Source organism: Nilaparvata lugens, unplaced genomic scaffold (assembly GCF_014356525.2).
Source record: "Nilaparvata lugens isolate BPH unplaced genomic scaffold, ASM1435652v1 scaffold63_1_2, whole genome shotgun sequence".
Taxonomy (NCBI): domain Eukaryota; kingdom Metazoa; phylum Arthropoda; class Insecta; order Hemiptera; family Delphacidae; genus Nilaparvata; species Nilaparvata lugens.
The window spans coordinates 6,276-33,134 of record NW_024092154.1 but is presented as its reverse complement, the minus strand read 5'-3'; the positions used below and the strand labels follow the sequence as shown (position 1 = coordinate 33,134).

General features: G+C 33.0%; 1 protein-coding gene across 1 annotated transcript; it reads left to right on the top strand.

Moving 5' to 3' along the window:
• Positions 1 to 26,859, top strand: LOC120356289 (heterochromatin protein 1-like). Its single transcript, XM_039445206.1, has 7 exons — positions 1 to 143; positions 684 to 758; positions 4,312 to 4,389; positions 5,300 to 5,350; positions 8,518 to 8,658; positions 10,772 to 10,888; positions 25,744 to 26,859. The coding sequence occupies exons 1-6, from the start codon at positions 72 to 74 to the stop codon at positions 10,859 to 10,861; spliced, it is 507 nt and encodes a 168-aa protein (XP_039301140.1). The 5' UTR covers positions 1 to 71; the 3' UTR covers positions 10,862 to 10,888; positions 25,744 to 26,859.

Below are 26,859 nucleotides of genomic sequence, written 5' to 3'. Positions count from 1 at the left end.
GTTATTATAGATATGAATTGATATGACTTGATAGATTTGATTGATATGAATATTGTAATTTTCAATCACCAATGTTTGCATTTTTGCAGGAGAATGGGTCGCCTGCAACCGAAGACTCTAAAGCTGATGGCGTTGAAGTCAAGGTGGGAACATCACATACATTCTATATCAATCATAACATTTTATTTGGCATTATTATTGAATTAAGTGAAATCCTACATGAATGGCTCATGCATTATAATTATTGATAAATAATTTTTGTGGATAACTCTTTTAATAATAATAATAATAATATAGAGTGACCTGGCTGGCCCAGATCTGGTGTCAGATTTTTCAGGTCGCACCTGATCAATTTCAGGGCCTCTGACATGACCTACGGGACCAGCCAGGACCGACGAATTAACGTGACCATCCGAAAAATATAAAAAGATGATTTTTTCAAAAACAGGGTTTTATTTGACTGGTCAAATCAAATAATTTCTTTATAATAATAGCCTAACCATGGAAATTGCGTAACTAGTTTTTCTTTATATTTTTAATTGCCGTTTCTTCTAACTTGAGCGTACGGTTTCACTAACTTTCAACTAATATTGAATCACTTGATTGCCTGCTGACAGGGTTGGAAAGATTAACTGTGCATTATTATTGATGATTGAATTAGAATTGTATTTTTTCACTTTCAGACTGAAACCGTAGAATCCAAAACATCAGAGCCCAAGGCCAAGAAGGCCAAAAAATCCACCTCAATCAATGGCAAGGTAAGTAATGTATACTATCTTGCATTTTTCATGTACATGATAGCTATTTTAGTCACGTGGCCGGGAAGTGGCCATTCACAGGGCGGGCATGATGATATTTTGAATATTATGGGCTATGAATATTGAATATGGTGAAGTTACGTTTGTTGTTGTTTACTCATTTACGTATTTATGATTTTTTATTTATTATTTTATAGTTGTGTAGCGAAAAATGCCATACGTTACGTGAATGTTTCTTGCAGAGCTTGCATGAAATTCCTGAAACGCCATGCTCACCCTGCAAAAGACCACTTCCCGGCCACGTGACTAGAATAGCTATTCATTCATACAGCTACTTCCAGATAGATTTCTATATCATTGGCCATCCAGGCCGTTACTGAGCTACTCATATTGTACTTTCTAATATTTCATGATGTATTATGAATTAACTACCCTTATTAATACACTACTTTCTATTATTGTATCCTATGACGATACAATCATTATTTTTGTAAATTTATTAGAAGTTATAAAAATATAGATCGCTGATTGTGATCAATTTATCGTATTTTAGTTAGTGGTTCCTTCGATGTGCATGAATAATATTTAATATATATATATACATGTAATATATATATATATTTAATATATATATATATATATACATGAATAATACTTATATATATATATATATATATCAATGTAAAATGCTGAACTCAGTGTTGCCACTCCAAGAAAATTATAGATCGCTAATATTATCATATATTTTATTAGATGGCAAATGATAATAAATCAACCGTTATCACAATATTTCGTGAAACTGTTTCTCATTCGTTTTGCAACTTAATTATAGGTACCTAACTATACTCTATACTTCTATATTTAATATAAGTTAATAAATAACTACATACATATTATTATAAGAACGGGAAAAATAAAACAATAGCAATGATGAAGAATTTATAGACAATTTTAGCAAATAATATTTTTTATAATACAAATTTAGCATACAATATTTTCATAGTTCACAAAATATTACAATATAAGACAAATTAATGGAATGGAATATGGATACCTACATTGGATCTATGGAAATAAAATATTTATTATAATATTACCGAAACTTATATTTTATTACTTGGCAAATAATGATAATGAATCAACCTAACCACAATATTCCTTGAAACTGTTTCTCATTCATTTTGCAACAAAAATGTATTAAATATAAGAAAATAATATATATGAACTAGAAAAGTTCTAGTTTCACCATTATTTTTCCTTTGACAATCTGTATCGAAATCATGTATTACATGACCACCTTCCCATTTGAAAAAAATGAAGTTGGATCCATATGACAAACAAACGTTTTGAAGCGACAGGAAGTAGTTATTTTCAATTGGAATCGGATCCCCATTGAGCCTACTACTGTTATATCATATTTGTAAAAGATCTCACGGATCAATACAACAGTTCATGAGCGAGCTCTTAAAACCCAGGGGGTTCTAGTTTTACCAATATATTTTTTTTTAGATGAAAATGGAATGAATTTTATGAAATTTATTTTTAAAACCTGAAGATGGTGTGTAACACTGAAACTAGTTGTTATAACATTTTTGACCGATCGAAGTGAGGTCTAAGATTCAAGTCGACGGTTTGGCATTTCTCTTAATGTTTAAATGTTTGAATGTTTATAAGTTGCACATTTACGGCGAAACGCGGTAATAGATTTTCATGAAATTTGACAGGTATGTTCCTTTTTTAATTGCGCGTCGACGTATATACAAGGTTTTTAGAAACTTTGCATTTCAAGGATAATATAAAAGGAAAAAGGAGCCTTTTTCATACGCCAATATTAGAGTAAAAATCAAACAGTAGAATTATTCATTATAAATCAGCTGACAAGTAATTACATAGATGTGTGGAGAAGCCAGTCTATTGCTGTATTTCTATAAGGTCTATAGTTTCAATCAGGTACTTGTGGATGAGAATACTGCGTGAGGAGGTCTACTGTTCACAGAACTACTAGTTATTTTTAATCTATTTTATTAAATTTCAATAAAAAAGGCCAAGTGAAACTTGAGAGCACATTATTTTTCTTATAACTAATAAAATTATACAAGATTTATTGGTTTCTGAACAATACTAATTTATTAAACAAATGTTTAGATACAGAGTTGCATGAAAGAAATATTACGTATATGAAAAGAAATATTTTTATCTAGCGCATGCCGATTCGTACATCCATAAGCACTGCATGAAACTACTATACTTTGAATATTTCTTATTGCTTCAATAAAAAATATTATCATTTGAAAAAGGCTCTTTTTCTACACAGCGAAAACAAATACCCGACTTCTTGCCCGAAATTTCTGGTAGCGACACTAGCGCAGTGGCATCATAGCGGACTTTGCTCTTATTAATCTTATTCTCTATATCAATGGCATTTTATTACCTTTCTAGATATGATTGAGGAGTGAGTCAGTCCAGTTGTTATTGTTGTACACCATATTGAAGTCTGCCTATACATCTTTTGATCTGTGAGATCACCACGTTAAAAGAAGCCATGTGTGTAAGAAGCCACTATGCTTGGAACATTCTCGTATGAGATGCCAGAGTGATTGTACTGAGGATATTTTTTGACAATATATACTCATAAAACATAATCATTGAATCATCTTTTATCAATCCAAGACCTCCAATATACCTTATCTGTTGAGAAATGAGAGAAAGTGATGATTCCAGGAGGGATCTGTCAGATCACCGCGTGTAACATACGATAGAAACGGGCCGCGTGTAATGCAGCGTTAAAGAAGCTGAAACTGATTCTCTTCATATCATTCCCTTTTTCTTGGAAATTTGAGACACGAATCTTGAAAAAAAACGAACAGTAAATTTGCTCTACGCTCCCTTATTACAATACGTGAAATATATTTATTTATTAGGCTAGCACAAACAATACAATGATCGGAAATATGTTTGTATTGTATCCAAGTGGAGTGGAAAAGTTTGAATAAAGTATCAACGTCCATTCCTAGAAACGAATATGCGATGCAGAATATTATTAAAACAACAGAAAAATACTAGGAATTCAAGTGGGTAGAAAGAAGCGCAATTGACCCTATAAAACTGTAAACACACTGGAAAATTTTTTTGAGCTTTCTGTATTCTGAATTTATAATGAGAATATAATTTTGCCGGAATCACTTGAATCGCTTACTAAGTGCAGTCTATCAAATTTTCAAATTAGAAAATAAACTGTAGTTATTTGATATTACATTATAGATTCCACTTTACATAGCCTCTATGTGTCTTGTGGAAATTTTTAAAAGCTGTATTCTCTAATATTCATTTTTGTTCTTGTATGTATCATTCAATAAGAAAGAGAGGGTTCAAATTTCAAAAACTCTTCTGCATCAGTCCACACTTCAATGAGATGAACTTCATCTCATGATGCTTATCCAAGTTTTTTCAGTAAAACAAAAATATAATCATTATTGCTTAGCATTCTGCATACCCAACAAGTAGACTATTTCAAGTTTAAATAATAAGTTTAATTTGTATTTAATTTTTACAGCTAAAAAAGAGAACAGCTTCGGATCCAGAAAGGAAGTCTTCTCGAGTTCCTCCAAAAAGAGAGGTCTTCGAGTCGGAGGTGAGTAGCATTTTCGTACTTTTTGTTGAAATTTCATGAGGCATTTCTATTTTGTAGTTTTTCAGGTCAGATTTACATCTGTCCCAGCATTTTTCGAAAGCCATTTCGTATGAAGGCCGAATAGTTCATTTGTTAGCCAAACTAAACAATTGTCAACTATTCTCTTTGTTTTGAGAGTGATAGAATTATCAGAAATATATTATATATTACATGTAAATGTCATTATATATAAAATATAATTATATCGTGAGTTTGCTCGATGAAGTGCATTTTTCTGCGCACGGATGTATGGTCCATGCGGGGAAACATTTCTCCATTGATAATATATTGATTATTGTGATTTATTCTGGAAAATGAAGAATTGAATTGATTAAGCAATTTCCCCAGCCAATGAATCCTTATCCGTCCGATTATCTCTTGAAGTGGGTTTTAGTTCGTGCGACCGACTATGAAGCAAGGGAAAGTATATTACAGTAGCCTAGTAATAATAATAAGTAATATATTAGTATAACCATTCAAAAATAGGAACCATTCAGTATAAATTTTATCATCAATTTACTATATATTAGAGGGGCATTATTCATCATCTGCGAAATGGCTCAGTCTCTTTCATAAATGAGTGTGTAACTGTTATTCCAAATCATCAATACTTCATTACCCAACCCTATATTATGTACATCACTACGTTTTTTCAACTCGATGGAATCCTTAGAAACAATGCGGTTAAATTTATTGTTTCATAACAATAAAAATTTCTTGTCAATCAATTTTCATTTTTGTTTCAGATCATGAAAATGTTTCAGATCATGAAAATGTTTCAGATCATGAAAAATTCTCATTCTCTTTTTAGCAATACTTTTATAAATCTGCAGTTTTTCCTTTTCCAAAAGTGATTTTCTTCTTTTTTCAGGTCAGCGAACCAAAGAAAAGGAAGAAGTCAAAGCCTTCGAAGGAGTATGAGGTAAATTCAATGAATTCGATATTGTTGAAAACTGGTCCATATTTTGTTTTCCCATATTGTGTAATTATTTTTAAATGCTTGGTACAGTTATCCATCCACCGAATTAGAGTCGCATGGATTGGTGATGAAACAGTTCTAAATGAAACAGCGCGCATCGACATTTTTGACCTCATATTAGCCTTAGAGTCTCTAGAATATGAATCAGTTTTGAGTAATGTGTCGATATTTATTTTTCCTCCACCTACTAACTAAATTAAATTACTCCCTGTAACATAATAATAAAGCAATATTTCGTTGCCATAGGGAGTAAAAGGGGGTTTCTACTCTAGAGACAAACAATTCAAGTTATTTTTTAAATTGGAATCTCTACAATTGAAATTTTGAGAAATCAAATATGGCATTAGATAATATCTTAGAAAAAAATTCAAAATCTCATGAATTTATTTGCTCCAAATCCGGAAATGGATTTCTCCCAAGATTTCAACTTTAAGTGCTCATATCTCAAAAAGTAGAAATGATAAAAGACTTGAGATGATGATTATTATTATTATATGAGTACTAGAAGTTGAAATCTTGAGTGAGATCCATTTCCCGATAAGTAGCAAATAAATACATGAAATCTTAAAAGTACATTTCTCCAAGATATTATTTATCAAATGACATATTTGATTTCTCTGAATTTCGATTCTAGCCACTAGAATAAATGGTTGAGGAGGCGAAGGACATGAGGCCTAACTTAGTCAATTATAACAAATTGTAACTTAACGCGTATTTATTTTCCATTTACAGATAAGTTCAAGGTTAATAGTAATGATTCAGCTATAAGGTCTTATTACTCTTTCTTATGTTTGAAATTCCTTCCAGTTACTTTCCTATCAGAATTAAAACTCATTTAAATGTAGGCAATTTAATTCATTTATGTGAGGCTTACAGAATATGCGTGTGTCAATGGTAATATTTTATATTTTGTTGCCCTGAATATTTTGTCCCTCCAAAATCTTAACGAAACTCAAAGCTCGTATTAGACAATCGGCATGCACTTTATATTCTAGTAAGTAGGAAGAGTGCTGGAGACCAGCTTCACTATTTCACAATTATGAGCTGGAACATCACTTTCCGTGGCTCGTAACCCACCTAAAACCCGTCCTTACATGACTTGCACTTGAGTCCAAAAATAATGTTTTGAGAAAATTTAGCCTAATGTTTTCGAATATGTTCAAACATGTTTTTCAGAAGTATATTTCATCCCATTGTGTTGAAACTCACAAAGTAGACTTAAAATACACTTATTCACAATGCTATTTGTATAAAATTGATGAAATAAATTGTAAGTTTACATTTTATCATGACTAAGACATTCTGATCCATAGCAAAATATAGACGTTTCATTTAAGCCATCAAGCATCTGTAAGCATAATTTCAGCATGCATCCCTTCACATTTCCAAACTAACTGCAGTTTAGTGTTTTTAGTCATGCTTGATTGAACAGAATTTCATCTGCTATAGGCGATTTGATGTTTAAAAGTCAAGATTGAAAGTTCAAAATCAAAGTAAGACTGAAGTTGTTCTAGCTAATTGTAGATCCCAAAATTTTACTAAAATTTGTAATATGAAATGAAATTATTATTTATTAGGAGGAGTTAACACTTTTTAGACCTCTCTACCAATAAACTTCAATATCTCATTCATAGAAGAATTTACTCCTGTGACCAGAGCACTGTTGGTCCATCATCCCTCTCTATCAGTCAGTCCTTTCACTCCCCACGCTCATATGAGCATAATTTTCAGAAAAAATTGAGCTATCGATGCAGAAAGAATAGAAAATTTCTCTATTTATCTTAGATCGAGCCAATTTTATCTACTTAAAAGTATACTAAATAACTTGATGGATTCAACAATGCTGATCTGCTGAAACAAGTTTCCCAAAAGTCACAAAGTTGGTTACCCATGAGGTTATGGATTATTCAATAGGTAGTGACTTTTGGGCTACAATTAATTACTATTTCAACCGAGGTTCATTGTAAGAGCACGCTACACTTGAGAGCCTATCAAGTTATATAAGTATGGCTAACGTTCTATAAATGTTTTGTACTTCACAATATTAAACTAATTATTATGTTGATTAATCCCCTACTTTTCAAATACTCATGGGTACAAATCACTGTAGACTATTTATATTACAATTATTGTTGATTCTCACTTTCAAAAGGAGTAAAAAGAGAGAGAAAAGAGTAATAACTAGAAAAAAGAGTGAAAACTCCTTAAAAAGAGTGATAACTAGATAACTCTTAACTCTTTTACAATCGAGTAAAAAAAGTGATAACTCGATAACTTTATTAATGTGTTCCTACAATAATAATTGCTGACTATCAGGCCGGTTACAGAGCTCGACCGACCGTCAGTGCGTATGCACCATCCAGACCATACGCATCCATACATCAGTTTTTTGACTCACAAAATGGATGCCTTTACAGATTGTTAGTTGCTGCTTATTATCTTCGTAAACGAAAGATTAAAAGACGAAGATATCAAGTTCACCCGATGGCGCCCAAAGAGCATTTCAAAGGGAATTGAGTACCATTTATACATCATTGCTTGGGGATGAAGATACATTTTTTAACTACCTCAGAATGTCCATCAGAAATTTTGATGAATTATTTCGAGCTTGTATCACCATTGGGAATACTTGCAGTCACTTTAAGCTACGGATCAAATAAATGTAGATAATATTAATAATATATGATTTTACCAATAAATGATTGAAGAAATGTATAGAAAAACTCTTAATTCAAATATGACAATATTAATTGAGTTCATTCATTATGCTATTCAATTCAATATCAGCTGATTGTCGGGCAGAGATGTCAGCACATTGGTTATGTTGCGATCGGGCTACTGATCAGTGCAGCTCTGTAGGCTTCTATTTGCTTCAATAGCTTGACCGATGGTTTTCGTATGCAGTATAAAACGCATAGTCCTGACCGTGCGCATGCGTGCCGTCAGTCCTGCTCTGTACGGATACATGGAATATCTATGAAAAAGAGAAGCGCGACTGACGTACCCACTGACGGTCGGTCGAGCTCTGTAACCGGCCTCAATGATCAGTTACTGATTTTCAATTGATATTTTTCGAATTTTCACCTTGCATTTTTATTTTCGTTTTTTAGGTTGAGAAGCTGATAAAATCAAGAGTGTTCAAGGGTAAAACCGAGTATCTTGTGAGATGGAAAGGTTACAGCCCAAGAAGTGATTCTTGGGAACCCGCCAAAAATCTGTCCTGCGACGCTCTCATTGAAAAGCTTTCCGACGTAAGAGTAATTCTCAATTATCTATCTCTCTAGATTATAAGTTGGTATTAATCTTTCTTTTTTTTTTTTATTTAATCCAATGGAAAATATTATATTATGTTCATCAAATGTTATCTATCCTTTCATTATCTCAATCCAAATCGAGTCATACTACTCTATTATTTAGAATTTAGATTAATGTCATTGTTTTCCACTATATTTTATAAGGTCCATCTCCATGTCTAGCAAACCAGCAGCATGACTCGAATAACAAATACCAATTTATGAATCAAACAAGAAGCATGTGATTAAAATATGCTGTAGAAATACAAATGTTGTGTTTAGGGGATTGAAAAATCAGAAGTTTTCCAATTTATTGGCTATATTTCATATATTTTTATAAATTCTCTGTAAATATTTCTATTGAAAAAAGGTGGAATTTGGTACAACATTTTGTTCTGTTATCATCAACAGAGATTAAGCAAAAGTAAACAATAACTCTGTTGGTTTTGAGGGATTTTTCTAAAAGTTGATTATATGGCCCAGTTTGGTAGTTTTTGAAGTTCAGTGAAGGCGCGATTACTCGAGCCCCTTGGTTAGAGCCGCCGCGGCTATAGTGAGGTTCACTTTATAATGACAGTGGAGAAAGATAGGAGAACAGCGTAGCCGATTCTCTGCCTTGCCACTATCCTTCTATAGATGATGATAGCTGATACCGGTACAAGTACAACTGATGTAATATAACTAACTGTTCATTCTTGTTTAAAATACCTAATCAATTAAGCCTATATTGTATTAGAAAATATATAAAATTTCATGATTAAATAATAAATTTGTATAATATTGAGATTAAATATTTTATTAATTATATTTCTGCATTGGTTTAAAAAGATTGGCAACGTTGAGGAGATAGAAAAGGATAGCGCTATCCGCTTTGTTAAATGATAGACAAGGATTGCTATACTTGCAAGTAAACACGTAAACAAATACTTGCATTATAAGGTGAACCTCAATATAGAGCACATATCTATGCATTTATTTGATTTTTATGTTTTTTGAACGTTACGGCGGCAAATGAACTGGAAGTGTTGGCTACTATATTGCTTTTAGGATTCATATCTAGTGACTCGTAGAATAGTTATGAATTTATAGGTTATATGCTCCAGCCGCGGCGGCTCTAACCAAGCAGCTCGATTCGTCGCTAAGGAATTGCACCTTTATTTAGAACGATCAAACATTTGCTGGGATTTTATAATGAAAATTAAATTCTAGCTGTTAATTGAATATCACTAATAGGCCTCTAGCTGTTAATTGAATATCACTAATAGGCCTATTATAGTTATGAAATGAGAACAATCTATATTATATAATGTACTTCAGCTCCAATACAATCGCCAAATTCTCGAGATTTCAAAAATGTATTTGCTAGAGCTAGGCTAATTGACCGATTATTATCGTTCTTTCTTCGACCTTTTTTAAATGATTTCGTCACGACATGTCTCGGCTACTAACGCCGTGATTTTCAATCACTTGAAAATGGCATTTGTAGCCGAAACATGTGATGAAATAATTAAAAAAGGATACTCAGATTTATATTTTTATTTATAATTGTCCGATTTATACTACATCATTCACTGGTAATAATAATATGATTGGAAATTATTAGAGATCAATAAGAAAAAACATTTCAACCAACATTTTCATGCCAACATATGGCATCTATGTTGTTAAAAGTGTCCTTATATGCTGTATTTTCTCTTCTAATCATTTCAATTATAAATGCAATAGATTGATAAATGCCAATTATTTAAAATTCATTTTTTTAAACCTGAAGATGGTGTGGATCCAATGAAACTAGTAGTTATAATTTCGAATTTTCAATCTATTATTTTATTAATTTCAAAAAAGGGTATTATAATTCTATTTTATAAATTAATATATAAGTAGCCCTGAATTCATACATTTTATAAATGCAATAGATAAATTTTGTAAAAATCACAAAATGTGTCTCGGAAAATTATTATTTCTCCGTATATACTTAAGGTATGTAAAATGAACATTTCTTCTTCAATTTAGGGTTTTATTTAATCCAATTTTAATTATTGCTTGTTTTAATTTACTTGTATATTTCCAGGAACCTGCTCCAAAAAAGAAGAAGACTTCGATCAAGCCCAAGAAGTCTCCCAAGAAGAAGAAGGAGGTTGTGGCCAAGAAGGCCAAGTAAAAAAAATAAGTAAAAATACCATGGAAAGTAAGTTTGGAATTTTTTAATTACTCGATAATTATTCATCAAACTACTTACATGGATAGAGAAAAGATAGCCTATCATAAGAAGATATTCCATGGTATAGGGCGTTTATGGTCCAAATTTCACTGTTAACTCAAGCCGATAGTACTAGAAGAGAATAGAATAAGTTTCATTGTAATCGCTTCTGAGGTCTTCATCACAATATACAACAAATGTCATACATACAATACAATAATTTAAGGCTGTGCAAAGGCTAAAGATGAACTTTCTGCTGGTGATATTTTTCAAAGTTTTCCTTTTTGTATATCATCAAGCTATTAAAATGAAAAAGTTTTCTCAGGAAAACATTTTTTCTCCGATCATTACTTTTTGAGATATGAGCGCCTAAAGTTTACATTTTTGGGACAGAACATTTCAAACTCGGTAAGAGTTTAATCAATGTGATTCAGAGGATAAATTCTTTATGGTATTGGTGATTGATTAAAACAAATTTTTTTCGGAAATGTGTCACCTGGTCATATGGGACATATATATGAATGAATCATATATTTATCTCATATTGATCAGGATTTTAGAACATTAAAAATTTGGTAAGAGATTGATCGATGAGATTTAGAGAATAAATTCTCCATGGTATTTTTTATTGAATAAAACAAAAATTTTTCGGAAATATCAATTTTTGAGAAAGTTATTCAATTTACTAAAAATGACCAAAAATAAGTTTTAGTTTCGCATTTGTAAGGGATATTTAAAACGCCTCCACCAAATATTTAAGCACGATATGGACGGCGGGAGAAGCCTCCACCAAATATGTAAGCAATATATTTGCCTACACCGAATATGTAAGGGTGGGAAAATGAAAAACAAGAAACACAAGAAAAGATCGTACAGGTTTTTGATATTTAAAACAAAACAATAAATTATTTATTACAAAATTAGAATTATAATTAGAAATTACGAAATAATAATAATCAGATGAAATATTTCAGGGGCTACTCGCTTTGCTGCTAATGAGGATTCAATGTTTGTGGTTATGAAAAATTTAAGAACAATGACTCAGTAGTCACCTACCTTTTTGAAATAGCTTCCCACTTGGGCATCCACTGGTATTTCGCGGCGTTAATTATTAATTAAAAAATCAAAATAACTGATCTAATGAAATGGGTTCAGATCCCGTCCTATTCAATAATCCAATTCTCTTTAAACTGCCCGAACTGCGACAGGAAAACTGTATTATAAAACAAGAGCAAAATCTATCCCCTTCACCAGAACAGCCGGACTTTACTTTCAGTCCTAACGAACGAGCTCACACACCGACCAAAAGAAAAATGTTGGGTATTAAATATAACTCAGTCAATGCCAAACATGAAAGCCATTTCAGTACATATTTTTATCTGTCGCACAAGCGGCACGTTTGTTATTAAAAACAGAAGAGAAGCTACATTAATTTGGCAACAAATGAAATAAACAATCTTTCTGTCGATGACAAAAATTGTTCAAAGACAAAAACACTGTTCATTAAACTTTTCTAAATTAAAACTCTAAAATCCTGATCAATATGAGATAAATATATGATTCATATATATGTCCCATATGACCAGGTGACATATTTCCGGAAAAAATTTGTTTTAATCAATCACCAATACCATAAAGAATTTATCCTCTGAATCACATTGATTAAACTCTTACCGAGTTTGAAATGTTCTGTCCCAAAAATTTAAACTTGAAGAGCTCATATCTCCTAAAGTAATAATTGAAAAAAAAATTCCCTGAGAAAACTTTTCCATTTTGATAGCTTGATGATATACAAAACGAGAAACCTTGAAAAATATCACCAGTAGAAAGTTTATTTTTAGCCTTTGCACAGCCTTAAACGATACTATTCGAAAATAACTACAATATCATGAAATATTTATATACAATAATGGAAATGTCCAGGTTAATATCAAAGAGAGAGATAAAACATATTAGAATATGTGATATTCTGGTTTGAGATAAAATGCAGTCACTCAAATAAAAACAAACAAAAATAAAAATCTGGTGTGGTACACTCACACAACTTTCCTTGCTCATTGAACTGTGAGCCTCATTCTTGAAGGGGAGAATAATTTAGGTGAATAACATAATGACGATTGGCGGCTACATATTTGAAATTACGATCAGACTACTGTATATGTGTATATATAATAATTGTTTTCAGAGTAATTTTTCCTTTTAGCCTAGTCAACGAAGTTTGGAAGACAATTTTTGACCCCGCAGTTCTGTTTTGGGTAGTGAGGAGGTTAACATATCAAAAGTCCCCACCCCTACTCCTGTGCTAAGATTATTAGGGTGGGGGTGGTTCAGAGGTACCATTTTTTGGTTTCTCGCATATAACTTGAAAATTATGCATTTTACAGACATGACTATCCTGTAAGAAATTAAAGCTTACATGATTTCCCACAATATTGGTCTTACAAATTTTTCCATATCTCTTTTATTTTTCGTGATATCCGCTCTAAACCTAGCTCCGCAGTGCAGGCTGGTTGCTTGGCTGAATCGGACTAGGCGCTGAGACAGCAAATAATATCAGCGTTGGTGGAAATGCGAGCGGCCGCAGTAACGTCTTCCACCCAGCAATGGTCGGCGTAGTTCCGCCTAGCGGACAGACGAAAGATCAAACCAGTCGGTTATTTGATCCCTCCAGCCAGGCTCAGCCAAGCAGCCGAGACAATAGAACAATGGAGTGGCGGTCTTATTCGCGTTCATCAGCAGTTTTCTTTCTCACGATTATTTTGATTTTTGTGTGTCAATAATAACTCCAGTCACCAGTAAAAGTTCCCAGAAACGTGGTTTACTACCATATGATTTTTAATATGACTTTTCATGATGATTTTTGATTATTTAGAAACATTGTTGACATTCTAAGCCTTTAGGCTAAACTTGGGGTCGCTGAGAACGAATCTGCAATCAGAATTTCTCTATCACTAAAAATAACGAAAAAATCCAGCTGTTGATCTTCCGGCAACCGTTAACAGTCATCCTGCAATGCGGCCGAAACACATCCAAGCCAGACACCCATCTCGAATGACAAAAACGCCAAGCTGTAAGAAACCATCCTGCACTGCGGCGCTAGGTTAAAAGATGTGACATTTTTGAAAAAACACATTATTATCTTAGATTTTTTGCTATTTTAGCTCTTATAACTTTTTTAATATCGATGGGAAAAATTCATGCTGATCATGAGCTCATAGAGCATCAAATTCAATCAAATTCAATTTGATCTATAATTTTACAAGTTTACGCACATCCCCACGACTGTTGCAGCATCTTCAGTGTTGAGTGTGAGATCTTCAGTTATGCAAAAATAGACCAATTGACAAAGGAATTTTAAGAGAATGTTTTGAACACAATTTTTTTCTTCGCAGTTTTGTTGGGACCAGTTGGGGGGTGAACATATCAAAAGTTCCCATCCCTACCCCTTGTGCTAAAGGGATGAGGGTGGTTTAAAACTTGCATTTTTCAATGTTTTGCTTACACACTCATATCTTGAGAAATAGTCCAGGCGCTGGCTTACATTGAGCATACATGAGAGAGGCAGAGAATTTGACTTCGGATTATTGTTAGGGGCTCTTTAGTGTATATGAAACTCGATGTCGTCACGTCCCAGGGTGGTCGACAGCTCGGGGGGGAGGGGGTAAGTTGTAAAAAACGCGCGTTTATAAAATCGCCTGTCCTGCAGTTACTATTCATAGTACAGCTTTTAATTTTTTCTCAATATTATGTACACATAACTGGCTTTCAATGTGATCCTATACATTTTTGCAATAAACCGCATAGTTTTTCCGTAAAAAAATAAAATATCTCGAAAAATGTATTTTTTTATTATGGACTTTCTGTTATTTATCGAATATTCAAGTGATTAGCCGACTTAGAGGAAAATGCTCCCAATAAACGTTGTAGGCCGTTTCTTGCTGAATCCAATGATATACATAGTTTGGGGGTTACGATCATAGATGCGGCGGTGGGAGGGGGATAAGTAGCACTGTTACGCTGCGGCCCGGTCCTCCCCCATGATAAATGCGCGTAATGGCCTCTCTATTGCATCGCTCCTACTAGTCTATGCATTCAAATTATGTATTTCAGGAACGCTTATCTTATGTATTTTCGGTCGCTGAACACGATTTTTCAACTCTCAAGCCTTAATAATTGATAATTCTCATCATAATATACTATTTATGGTCAAAATTACAAACTTCATCTCATTCTGCAAGGAAACTAAGAAATGACTGAAATAAACGAAACTTGGGTTTCAAGAAATATATTATGATAGAATAAAGATAATATTCATATATGTTTATGTTCTATTGTTTTTATCTCAAATTAATTTATTGTGATGCGCTGCAGGCTAAATTATATTATTAATTGCACACTGGCCACGCTTACTTGATATAGTGGTCAGTTAATTTCCAAGAAATATTTGTGGAATTTCTTAGTTCTTCATGGTGGAAATGGAATTCATCATTTATTCATTATCATAATGATTTTGTTTAGTATGAAAATGTTAATCTTTCGTGAATCTTCAGTTTGTCGTGAACTTTTGAGAAATTATATCCAATATAATAATAGATATGTGTCAAATCAAAATGAAATGAAAATTTAAATATTCATTCATATTATTTCTAACAGTATTATTATAATGATATTTCACTAACTTTTGATTGATTCATCCATTATGGTATACCCGTTCAGACTGTTTTGAAATGGTAATAAGTTATTCAGTATCAAAATTTGGGATTCGAATAGTTTTGGGCCATGCCTGTTATTCTTTCCCAAACATATTCATATGATTTGTAATTTTATTCACAAATGAATGAATGTATGTATTCCTGCACGTAGCTAACGGATGGATTATTTCTTTATAGATTCTTGCATGTCACATTAATAAATCTCTGCCACAGATTTAGAAATCAAGTCTCGATGGTTTGGAGAGCATATTATTGGAGTGATTCTTTTACTCTGCTGCTGCTTCGTCTAATATGTTCTCTACCTTTGTTTGATTTTAGACCATAGACATGAAAAGCTATGTCCACCTGTATCACTCCATCTTTATTGAGAATTTTCATAACTCTTCTCATTACAATGTTTCCATAATCTTGCAGCGTATTGAAGTTTTGAAAAGTGAAGTAGGAGTTGAATTCAGGAGAGCCATGTCATCATTATGCGAATTTGTCAACGGTATTTAGGGATTTAGTCAAATCCACAACTAGTTTCACTTACAATTTCATGGGCCAAGTGAGATTAAGAGTTTTTATTTCAAATATCCATCAGATGTTGACAGAGATTGCGGTTATTGTAGAAATGCATGCTGCACTAAAACTTCAATGCTGAATTATCTTTAAACAGCTACCTAGTAAAAATACAGAGATCAGATCTTTTTGTTCTAGAATTAACTAAGACTAGGATTTTTGTTTGATTGCATCGTGGAGAATGAAAAACTCTGTTTCATTTTATAAGTGAGAATACACTTTTACAATTTGCCACAACTATGTTCAGATAAAAATCGTTGGAGACCGAATAACTATTTCTTTCTTTACGTCCAAAAGAGAATCACACACTTCTTCACTTGCTTCCAGACCATTGATAGCATTATGCAGATTCTGTTATCCATCAGAGTCTTGAAGAAAAATGTTATGTTCTCTTGAGAAGATTATGCTTCTGGAAATCATTCTCATCTCTCATTAGTCTTGTTTTACTTCATTAGATGACTTTCTTCACAATCTCCAGTGATATCCATAATGATGTCAACATACTTGAACAGAATATCTTTGATGGAAGATTTATTTATGTAGTAGCAGTCATTTTAGAAAAACCTTTGAAGAACTAGCTATTCTAATCACTCAGTTTTGATCGAATGAGGGTCTGCTCCAAAGCATGATCGGTTGTCACATTTATTAAATTTTCAAGGTTTCATTTGACAGAGAGTCAATGTATTGACTGTATAGAGTTAATGTTTCCTTATTGGAAATTATTTTCTACTTCTATGGGTATTTTTTTATATTTTCTAGATATAACACAGACTTTATAACATATTTTGTGTAATTGAATGAAAAAAGTATGGGATCTTCTCTCGTACAGTTTCTATGTGCAATACTAGAGTCCTTCCTTATGAGCATGAATACAATTTAAGATAATTTAAACTATGTTACAATAATCAGTCATAAATTTCAAGTAGTCATTGATTTTGATTCTAAAAAAAAACTCCACAAATAGCTCCTGACTTCTTTCAAATATACTTTGACAATCTCTCATATTTGAACCGTTCATGAGTCCTAGTAGTTGTTTCATTGAATTGATTGCTTGCTCTCACACCTTAATTATACTGATCTCCCCTCAATAGATTTCCAACAGTATTCTCTCCAAATATTTCAAATTCAACAGAGATATCTCTCATTCCACTTTCATTCAAGTACCACCCTTAGACAATCAGTCAAACTCAGCCAGATGGAAAGTATCTATTCGTAGATATAAGTTACAAAAATCAGTTGATAAAGCTGCGTTTACACCAAAGTTATTAACAAAATGTTAATAATAATAACTTAATCTTTATAGATTCTATTAGATTGAACGGAACTTGGCAAACACATATGTCCATCATATGTATGATAAGTTATGTTCAATCTAATAGAATCTGTAAAGATTAAGTAAGTTATATTAACATCTCCTTAATAACTTTGGTGCTAATAAACGCAGCTTTAGAGTTGTATTTCATTTGTAATCAAATATTTAGTCATATCACATGGGAGTAATTGGCATTATTTGTGCTTCAACTGTAAATTTATATTAAGAAAATATTTTACTCCTGTTACACGGTGCTTTATATGGGGTAGCCTATATTATTTGTTTAACTTACTCCATTACTTGACTTTCGCAATTCCAAAGTGATCATTGAACTAAATCGAATAATTATTCTCTCTTAATGGAATTTCAGTTTTTTATCGACTGAGAAACACATATAGGATTCCTAACAGGATGGTTTATCATTACAATGTAATCATAAATAATGATAATGAGATGAAGTTTGTAATTTTGACCATAATTAGTATATTATGATGAGAATTATCAATTATTAAGGCTTGAGAGTTGAAAAATCGTGTTCAGCGACCGAAAATACATAAGATAAGCGTTCCTGAAATACATAATTTGAATGCATAGACTAGTAGGAGCGATGCAATAGACAGGCCATTACGCGCATTTATCATGGGGGAGGACCGGGCCGCAGCGTAACAGTGCTACTTATCCCCCTCCCACCGCCGCATCTATGATCGTAACCCCCAAACTATATATATCATTGGATTCAGCAAGAAACGGCCTACAACGTTTATTGGGAGCATTTTCCTCTAAGTCGGCTAATTACTTGAATATTCGAGAAATAACAGAAAGTCCATAATAAAAAAATACATTTTTCGAGATATTTTATTTTTTTACGGAAAAACTATGCGGTTTATCGCAAAAATGTATAGGATCACATTGAAAGCCAGTTATGTGTACATAATATTGAGAAAAAATTAAAAGCTGTACTATGAATAGTAACTGCAGGACAGGCGATTTTATAAACGCGCGTTTTTTACAACTTACCCCCCTCCCCCCCAAGCTGTCGACCACCCTGGGACGTGACGACATCGAGTTTCATATACACTAAAGAGCCCCTAACAATAATCCGAAGTCAAATTCTCTGCCTCTCTCATGTATGCTCAATGTAAGCCAGCGCCTGGACTAAAAATGCGTTTAACAGACATGACTAACTATTCAGAAATGAAGCTTGATAAATTCTCTACAATATTTGTTCTGTGGTGATTTGTGATATCTCCAACAGTTTTCGAGATATACGCTCTTAAATGTGTAAAATTGTTGAAATAACAGCTTTTAATCCTATTTTTAGATGTTTCAGGGCCTACAACTCTCCAACAAGGCATCGTAAAAATGAATGCTCACCGTAGATTTGTAGAGCTTAGTTTTCTCTTCAATTTTATGTATTATTTCACTACTTAATGTTCTCCTTCTATTGTTATAGCAGATGGGGGGGGCGGTGAAATTTGAATTTTGTAACAATTGATCACTTGACAAAGAAATTTAAGTCTGGAACATCTGGTACACAATTTTTGACTTTGTTGCTTGATGGAGACTAGTTAGGAGGTAAACATAGCAAAAATACGCATCTCTAGCCCGTCTATTGAAGGTGTGGAACTGATAAGTTGACACTTGTTGCAGAGTTGAACATTTCACACCCAACATTGAATCTGCTATAACAATAGAGGGAAAACATTGAGTATTGAAATAATACATAAAATTGAAGAGAAAACAAAGTTTTACAAATCGACGGTGAGCATCCATTTTTACGATGCATTGTTGGAGAGTTGTAGGCCCTGAAACATCAAAAAATAGGATTAAAAACTGTTATTTTAACAATTTTACACTTTTAAGAACGTATATCTCGAAAACTGTTGGAGATATCACAAATCACCACAGAACAAATATTGTGGAAAATTCATCAAGCTTTATTTTTGAATAGTTAGTCATGTCGGTTGAACGCATTTTCTGCAAGATATGAGCGTGTAAGCAAAACCTTGAAAAATGTAACTTTTAAACCACCCTCATCCCTTTAGCACAAGGGGTAGGGATGGGGACTTTTGATATGTTCACCCCCTAACTGGTCTCAACAAAGCTGCGAAGTCAAAAATTGTGTTCAAAACATTCTCTCCAAATTCCTTTGTCAATTGGTCTATTTTTGCATAACTGAAGATCTCACACTCAACACTGAAGCTGCTGCAACAGTCGTGGGGATTTGCGTAAACTTGTGAAATTTATACATCAAATTGAAGAGAATTGGATGCTCTATAAGCTTAAATGATCAGCATGAATTTTTCCCATCGACATTCAAAAAGTTATAAGAGCAAAAATAGCAAAAAATTAAGGGAAAATATGTTTTTTCAAAAATGTCACATCTTTTAGAGCGGATACCTCGAAAAGTGAAAGAGATATAGAAAAAGTTGTTGAATCAATATTATAGGAAATTATGTAAGCTTTAATTTTTTATTGAATGTCATGTCTGTAGAATGCATAGTTTTCGGTTTATATGCGAGAAACCAAAAAATGGTACTTTCGAACCACCCCACCCCCTCAGCATAGTGCGTAGAGGTGGGCACTTTTGATATGTTTACCTCCTCACTACCTAAAACAGGACTGCAGGGTCAAAAATTGTCATCCAAACTTTTCCCTCAATACCATTTTTCGATCATTTATTGCCTGGACTATTTGTGTAAATTGGGAAATTCGATGATTTTTTTAAAAGTCGTCAAAACAGCTGTTCTACAGTTGAAATATCTCGACTATGTGTTCTTTTTATAAACTGCTCTACCTACCTCATGCACGAGAAGGAGGTTACAAAGTCCATTTCTCAAGGATTGGGTGGACCCCCCATTAGTTTCCCAGGAAAAAGACTCATGCCAGTTGATAGAGCAGATAAATAACTATACAGGGTATGAATTTGAAAAAAAAATCGGTCTAGTCATTTTTGAGAAAATCGTGAAAAACATGGTTTTTTAGTAATTATCTGCCATTTTTCTCAAGAATATTACGGAGCTCCTGCAATTTTCCCAGAAATGAGACTCATGTCAGTTGATAATGATTATAAATAGCTATCCATGGTATAAATTTGAAGAAAATCGTTAGAAAACTTGAAATTAGGGTACCTTAATTTTTTTGGAAAGGTTTTTTTTGGAAATTTTTTTCCTTACCTATGGTAATAGGGCAAGGAAAGTAAAAAGTAGCAGTAGTTGATACAGTATATACTTTAAGTACCTCAACATAATATTAATAATTCTACAAACACACTTTTTTCTATGTATTTCACTCGACATGCAGGTCAAATATTGAAACAGAGACCTCCATACATCATACCGAATCACAAATCCAAGATGGACTAAGACATGAAACATTAAAAGTAATCAAATGCAGCAATACACAAACCAAAAACACCCTCAACAATGGAGCCCAATAAGAGATATAAAAAATAAAGCACTTGATAAAAACTTGAAATTCGTCAAAAGGGAACACCGTCATCATAATGAAAAAAGACCTTGGCCAAAAAGCCATGGAATTCATTACTAACAACATAGAACAACTTAATCATTGTTGAGTCTGAATACCAAGTAACCATAAAGGAAATCATCAACAATGCAACACACATAATATCAACAACAGAAAAAAGCACCCTAAAAACAAATCCACCCATCAGCACCGACTCTACAAACACTCCCAAAATTACATAAACCCAACATTCCCATCCAACCCAATACTAGTAAAATCCTGCGTAGCACCGGCCTACTAACTTGCAAAACACCTAGACCATACCCTTAGAAACATAACGATCTAAATAGCAAGACACACCTCAAAAACAGTGATAAGCTTATCTCAAAACTGAAACCCACATTCCGTTCAACTCAACCCTAGTAGCATCCTTTGATATAACAAATATGTACACCAACATTCCAATCGATGAAACTATATCCATAATCAGAGAGCTCACGAAAAGTAGTTCACCAATAGAAAAAAACTAATGAAACTATTGAAATCCTGCAGACAATAACCAAACAAAACTATTTCACTTATGACAATAAGTTGGATACAAGATGAAGATTTAACCATGGGATCACCAATCAGTAACTTACTTGCAGAAATATACATTCAATACTTTGCAAACAAACACATCCTCAATAGTGAAATATCAAAGAAGATAGTATACTAGTATAGATACATGAATGATGTTATCATCCTCTTCAAGGGAAACCAGAGACAATATGAAGTAATCCGTAAACATATCAACAAGATCTACAAAAAATATAATTCAATTCTGAATATGAACAAAATAAATCCATAAACTTCCTCGACCTATCAATCACAAAAAAACATAGCTTCAACATTGGCAGGAAACCAACCACAACAGATACCCTAATCCACAACTCCTCCAACCACCCAACACAGCACAATCATGCAGCATTCAGAACCACGCTCCATAGACTCAACAAAGTACCCTTATCACCAGAAAACTACAAAAATGAGCTCAACACAATAAAATGCCTAGCACAGATTAATGGATACGACTCAAACCTAATAGACAAACTCAACCAGAAAACAAAAGCAAAAGTACATAAGTAAGAAACCAATCCAACAAATGACAGAAACCGCTTTGTAAGACACATATGTGAGACCTTCCCGTCTATAATATAATATTATATAGTCAATCTAATAAAATTGCCAGAGTATTTGAAAAAGCAGGCTACAATGTGGCTTTCAAAACTGAAAATAAACTAATGTTTACCCTCACCCCTAAATTCACCAACAACACCGACAATTACAACCTCCCTGGAGTGTACAAACTGAAATGCAAAGATTGTAATAATAAATTTTACATTGGCCGAAGTGTCAGATCATTTAAACAAAGATTTAAAGAACACATTCACGCACTGAAAACCAAAACTGAATCAGCTTTTGCAACACATTTGAACGAAACCGGGCACACCTACACAAACAAATACCAACCTCACCATACTAAACGCAAAAAGAAAAGGGCATGAATTAAATACATCAGAACAGTTTGAAATTTATAAAGCCACCATTCTCGATAAAAAAACATTAAATGAACAACTCAATTTCAAATCAAACAAACTTTTTGATTATATATAATAAAACCACGTGTTCTTCCTAACCAACAAAACAGTTCCTGTCGCCACTGTTGCAAATGATCGCGAGACACTCAAAAGTACTACAGCATAGAGAAACAATAGCGTAAGTAGATATCCTATGGTATAGGGAGTTTATGTCGCAACTTTTACTGTTATCTCAAGCCGATAGTCCACGTAGTTCTTACCCTTGAAGCTGTGTGACGCTGGTAATCTCTCATATTGTACTGTTCATACACTCTCACTCGGCCAAAACAGTAAAAATCGACAATAATCGACAGTAATCGGCTTGAGATAACAGTAGAAGTTACGACATAAACGCCCTATACCATGTGATATCTACTTATGCTATTGTTTCTCTATGACTACAGTCAGTAAGTGAACGAATTTGATTATTTACTTGAATATTTGACTGCATGTCGTGTGAAATACATAGAAAAAATCTGTTAATGCATCGCAGCTCGGAAGGGATCGAGAAACCATCATCTCTAATTTTACAAAGTCTTAGCCAGTTCATAGAACTCCTGAAAAGTGTAAATGGGGTTACTGATTTGGAATAGTTTCAGCCTCCGCTTGAAAACTTGATTTTTCAAACCTCTAAATTGTTCAGAGAGCGTATTAAATAGCTTCACACCAATAAATAGAAATGTTTTTTGCGTGCTAGCATACTTGTATCGGTTGGTGATCAAGTTCTTCCTGCTTCTAGTTTGATGTTCTTGGGATATTCCCTGCTTAACAAAATTATTTAAGTTTTCCTTCACATAGGTCAGTCATTGAAGCACAAAAATAGAGGGTAATGTCAATATTCCTAATTCTTTGAAACTCTCTTTAGATTGAGCGCGTTTTGACAGACCACAAATAAGCCTGATTACCTTCCTTTGAATTCGAAATAGTTTAATGCCTTTGATCCCCACAGTACAGTACCATAAGACAGATGGGACTGGATGTGAGCAAAGTAGACTACATTTAGAACATTAACACTGACACATGTCCTTAACTTTCTTCTATTGAGCTTTCCAGTGGTAACATCAACGTGCCAGGACCAACTCAAACAGTTGTCTGTCCCAGAAACTTGGAATCTTTTTCCGTATCTACCATTAGAAGTCAAGTAAATTTCAAATCTTGAACCTTGCACAGCAAGTTTGAGTTGCACCACCTCTCAATTGACTGAGTCTCTTGTGTAGACGCATTCAGGGAAACTTCTATACTAGTAGTCCTTTTCGTGAAGCTATGCGGCACTGGTAGTCTCTAATACTCTGTTAAGGTTCGAACCCACTAGAACGTATCAGACACGGACCGTGTCAGACCATGCCAGGCACGTAAAATAACAACTATGCCCACTACACCGGATCAACAGCGGTCTATGCCAGTACATTACGCGTATGGTACGCGTATGATACGGGTATGATACGCGTATGATACCCGGTCAGAAGTTGTTGGGAACGCGTCAGTTAGCAAGAGAATGTAGCGGTGAACTGGTTACCAACGCGGTGCATACGCGGTTACAACGGGGTTTGCAGGCGTCACGTGCCATGCAAGGACCGTTCCGTCACAGACAAAATATACTGGCCGACAAATGTTGACCTGGACGTGCATGGCACGCTCCGTGCTTGGCCGGTGACGGAACGGTCTAATGGGTGCATTACATATCAAATGATGCAAAGAATATTTTTTTGCATGTGTCGGTACGGGCACGGTCATGGTATGATACGTTCTAGTGGGTTCGGACCTTAATTCTTACACTCTCACCCGGTCAAAACAGTACCGTAATAATAGACAGTAATACTTTCTTCTCTCTGTGCTATGTGATATATGTTGTCAGGTTGGGGTTTTCTTATTTTTGGTAGTGGCCTAAGAGGAGATTTACTAAAATTACATGAAGTTTTACACTTGAAATGTCAAGCTGCACTCTGATTTTATTAATTATTAACTGGTAATGCTGCTAATATCTGTTCCGCTCTGGTCTATAACACGATGAGCCGTTACTACATTATTATGAGCTCTGCCATGCTACCAATTTATCCTAAATAGGTTGAATAGCATTTTTCACCTATTAACCTAAAGAAAGTTATCGGCTCCAAAATGGTAAATTCTTGATAAATTATGAATGGATCTATTGCTAATGAATAGGAAATCCAGTTTTCAGAGCAAATCAACTTATAATCTTCATAAGAATTTTGGCAATATACAACACAAATCCACAAAACAATACCTTACAACACTTAAACATATAGCATCATTACAAGCTAAAATACTTATCCATTTATATAGTTGAAAACAATGGCTATAGGCTTGTAGACACACAAATCAAATTATACAAAATTAGAACACCATAAAACTGTTCAAATCTCAAATTAAAACATTATAAATTTCAATTAAACAGAAAAATATTCAGAGAGCACAAAACACTTTCATAGCCAGCCACCATTTTTTTTAGAGAAGGGCTTACAAAGATAGCATTTTAGATGAAGCCAAAAACAGTGACGACGTTATGAACACATCATCGATATTAAATTCCAAAAAATTATAAATTACAAGTTTAGAATTTACATTTTACATTTGTTCTCAATAAAACTTTATTTCGAAACTGTTATTTTAAATTTATTTATCCTCTATGCTATTTATAATGATCTGTTAATTCTGTTAACTCTGTTTCGGTGATACCATGGAATGTGCAACACAATTATTTATGATAAATTCTCAGTTAAAAGTTGTCCGCATATCGATTACTCGGATATTTACTATCAAGTTTTATAGATCTCGAATTGAAGATTCGATTTTAATAGAGAAAAAATGTAATATTACAGCTCTTATATGAAAAATGAACTTCATTTCAAGTAAATCTGTCATAATAATTTAGACGGATAAGTAATTTATTTAATTTAATTTAATTTTTTATTATTTAATTTGATAATTTAGATGAATAATTTTGCAGGCAACTGATTTGTTTCAAAGCAACAACAGTAAAATTCAAATCTAGTTCAGTCTGATAGATAGATAAATAGGTCTAGATATATATATTACATCTGGTTGCCTAGCCTAACAATCTAAATTTGTTTTTTTTAGGTATTTATGTGTATTTAACCTTCTATTGTTGAATTTTAATAACCGTTCATTTGTTTTATTGTTGTGTTTCAGATGAGAGCAACTTGAAGATGTGATTGAACGAAGTTTGATTGCGCACAGTTTTTATAATTTCTTTCATTTTGATTATTTGACAAGTTGTTCGTTCATTTGTATCAAGTGACGATAATTATTATAATTACAATTTCTAGTTATAATATTTAGTTTAGTAGGTGACTATAATAATTATTGTAACGTGCTCCTTCTACATGTTGATGATTTCATTCTATAGATGTTGGATTATGTATGACTAGATGTTGACAAAGCTGTGTGCATTAGTATCATGTGAGCTACTAAATAAAATTATCTCCAGATGAGTATCATCAAAATTTAATTTTCGGTTGATCGGATGGAAATTTCCAATGTATTTGATATTGGAATTGATGCAAGAAAGATGTCTATAAAATATTATATACTTTATTGTTACCTATGTGATGCATCCTTTGATTTGCATATTCATCTTAACTACAATATTGGAAGTATGATATTTTTTAAGATGACGACTATTCAAATTGATGAAATTTTTATTCATTGCGGTACAGGCTACATATAAAACTATGTACTATATTAACTATATTAATTTTATTCTATGTAACAGTAAAAGTCCAAGTATCTTCATCTCTTATATTTACATTTGATTCAGTTAACAATTTTATACTTCTTTGCGATGGATATTCTATATTTAGTTTTTTTAGAATTCGGATTTTCCTGGCTTTTCTTGTTTTGATAGTTATTCACGTCATGTAGATGATAGTTTTCCAATAAATAAGAACTTGAGGTTTTTGTAATTGTTACATGAAAATGTCCAACATATTCTAGCTTTTATTTGAAATCTTGTTCAAAAGAAATGTTGAATTCGATTATTCACATTAGAAATTCCATTGGTATTTTCGTTTAGAACTGACATCTCACAAAACATAATTCAGTACAAACTAAGACACCTCAATTGCTCTACTCAAAGTTCTGTTCCATCCTTTATCATATAATATTAATTATGCGTGCAATCATCCCAGTTTAATACTCATAAACACGTTTTCCAAATGTATAAAGATATTGTGTGTTATTTGTAAAATTATTATTTGAGATTCAAGATTTAGTAATAAATGTACGCATTTGCATAAATGTAAAAAA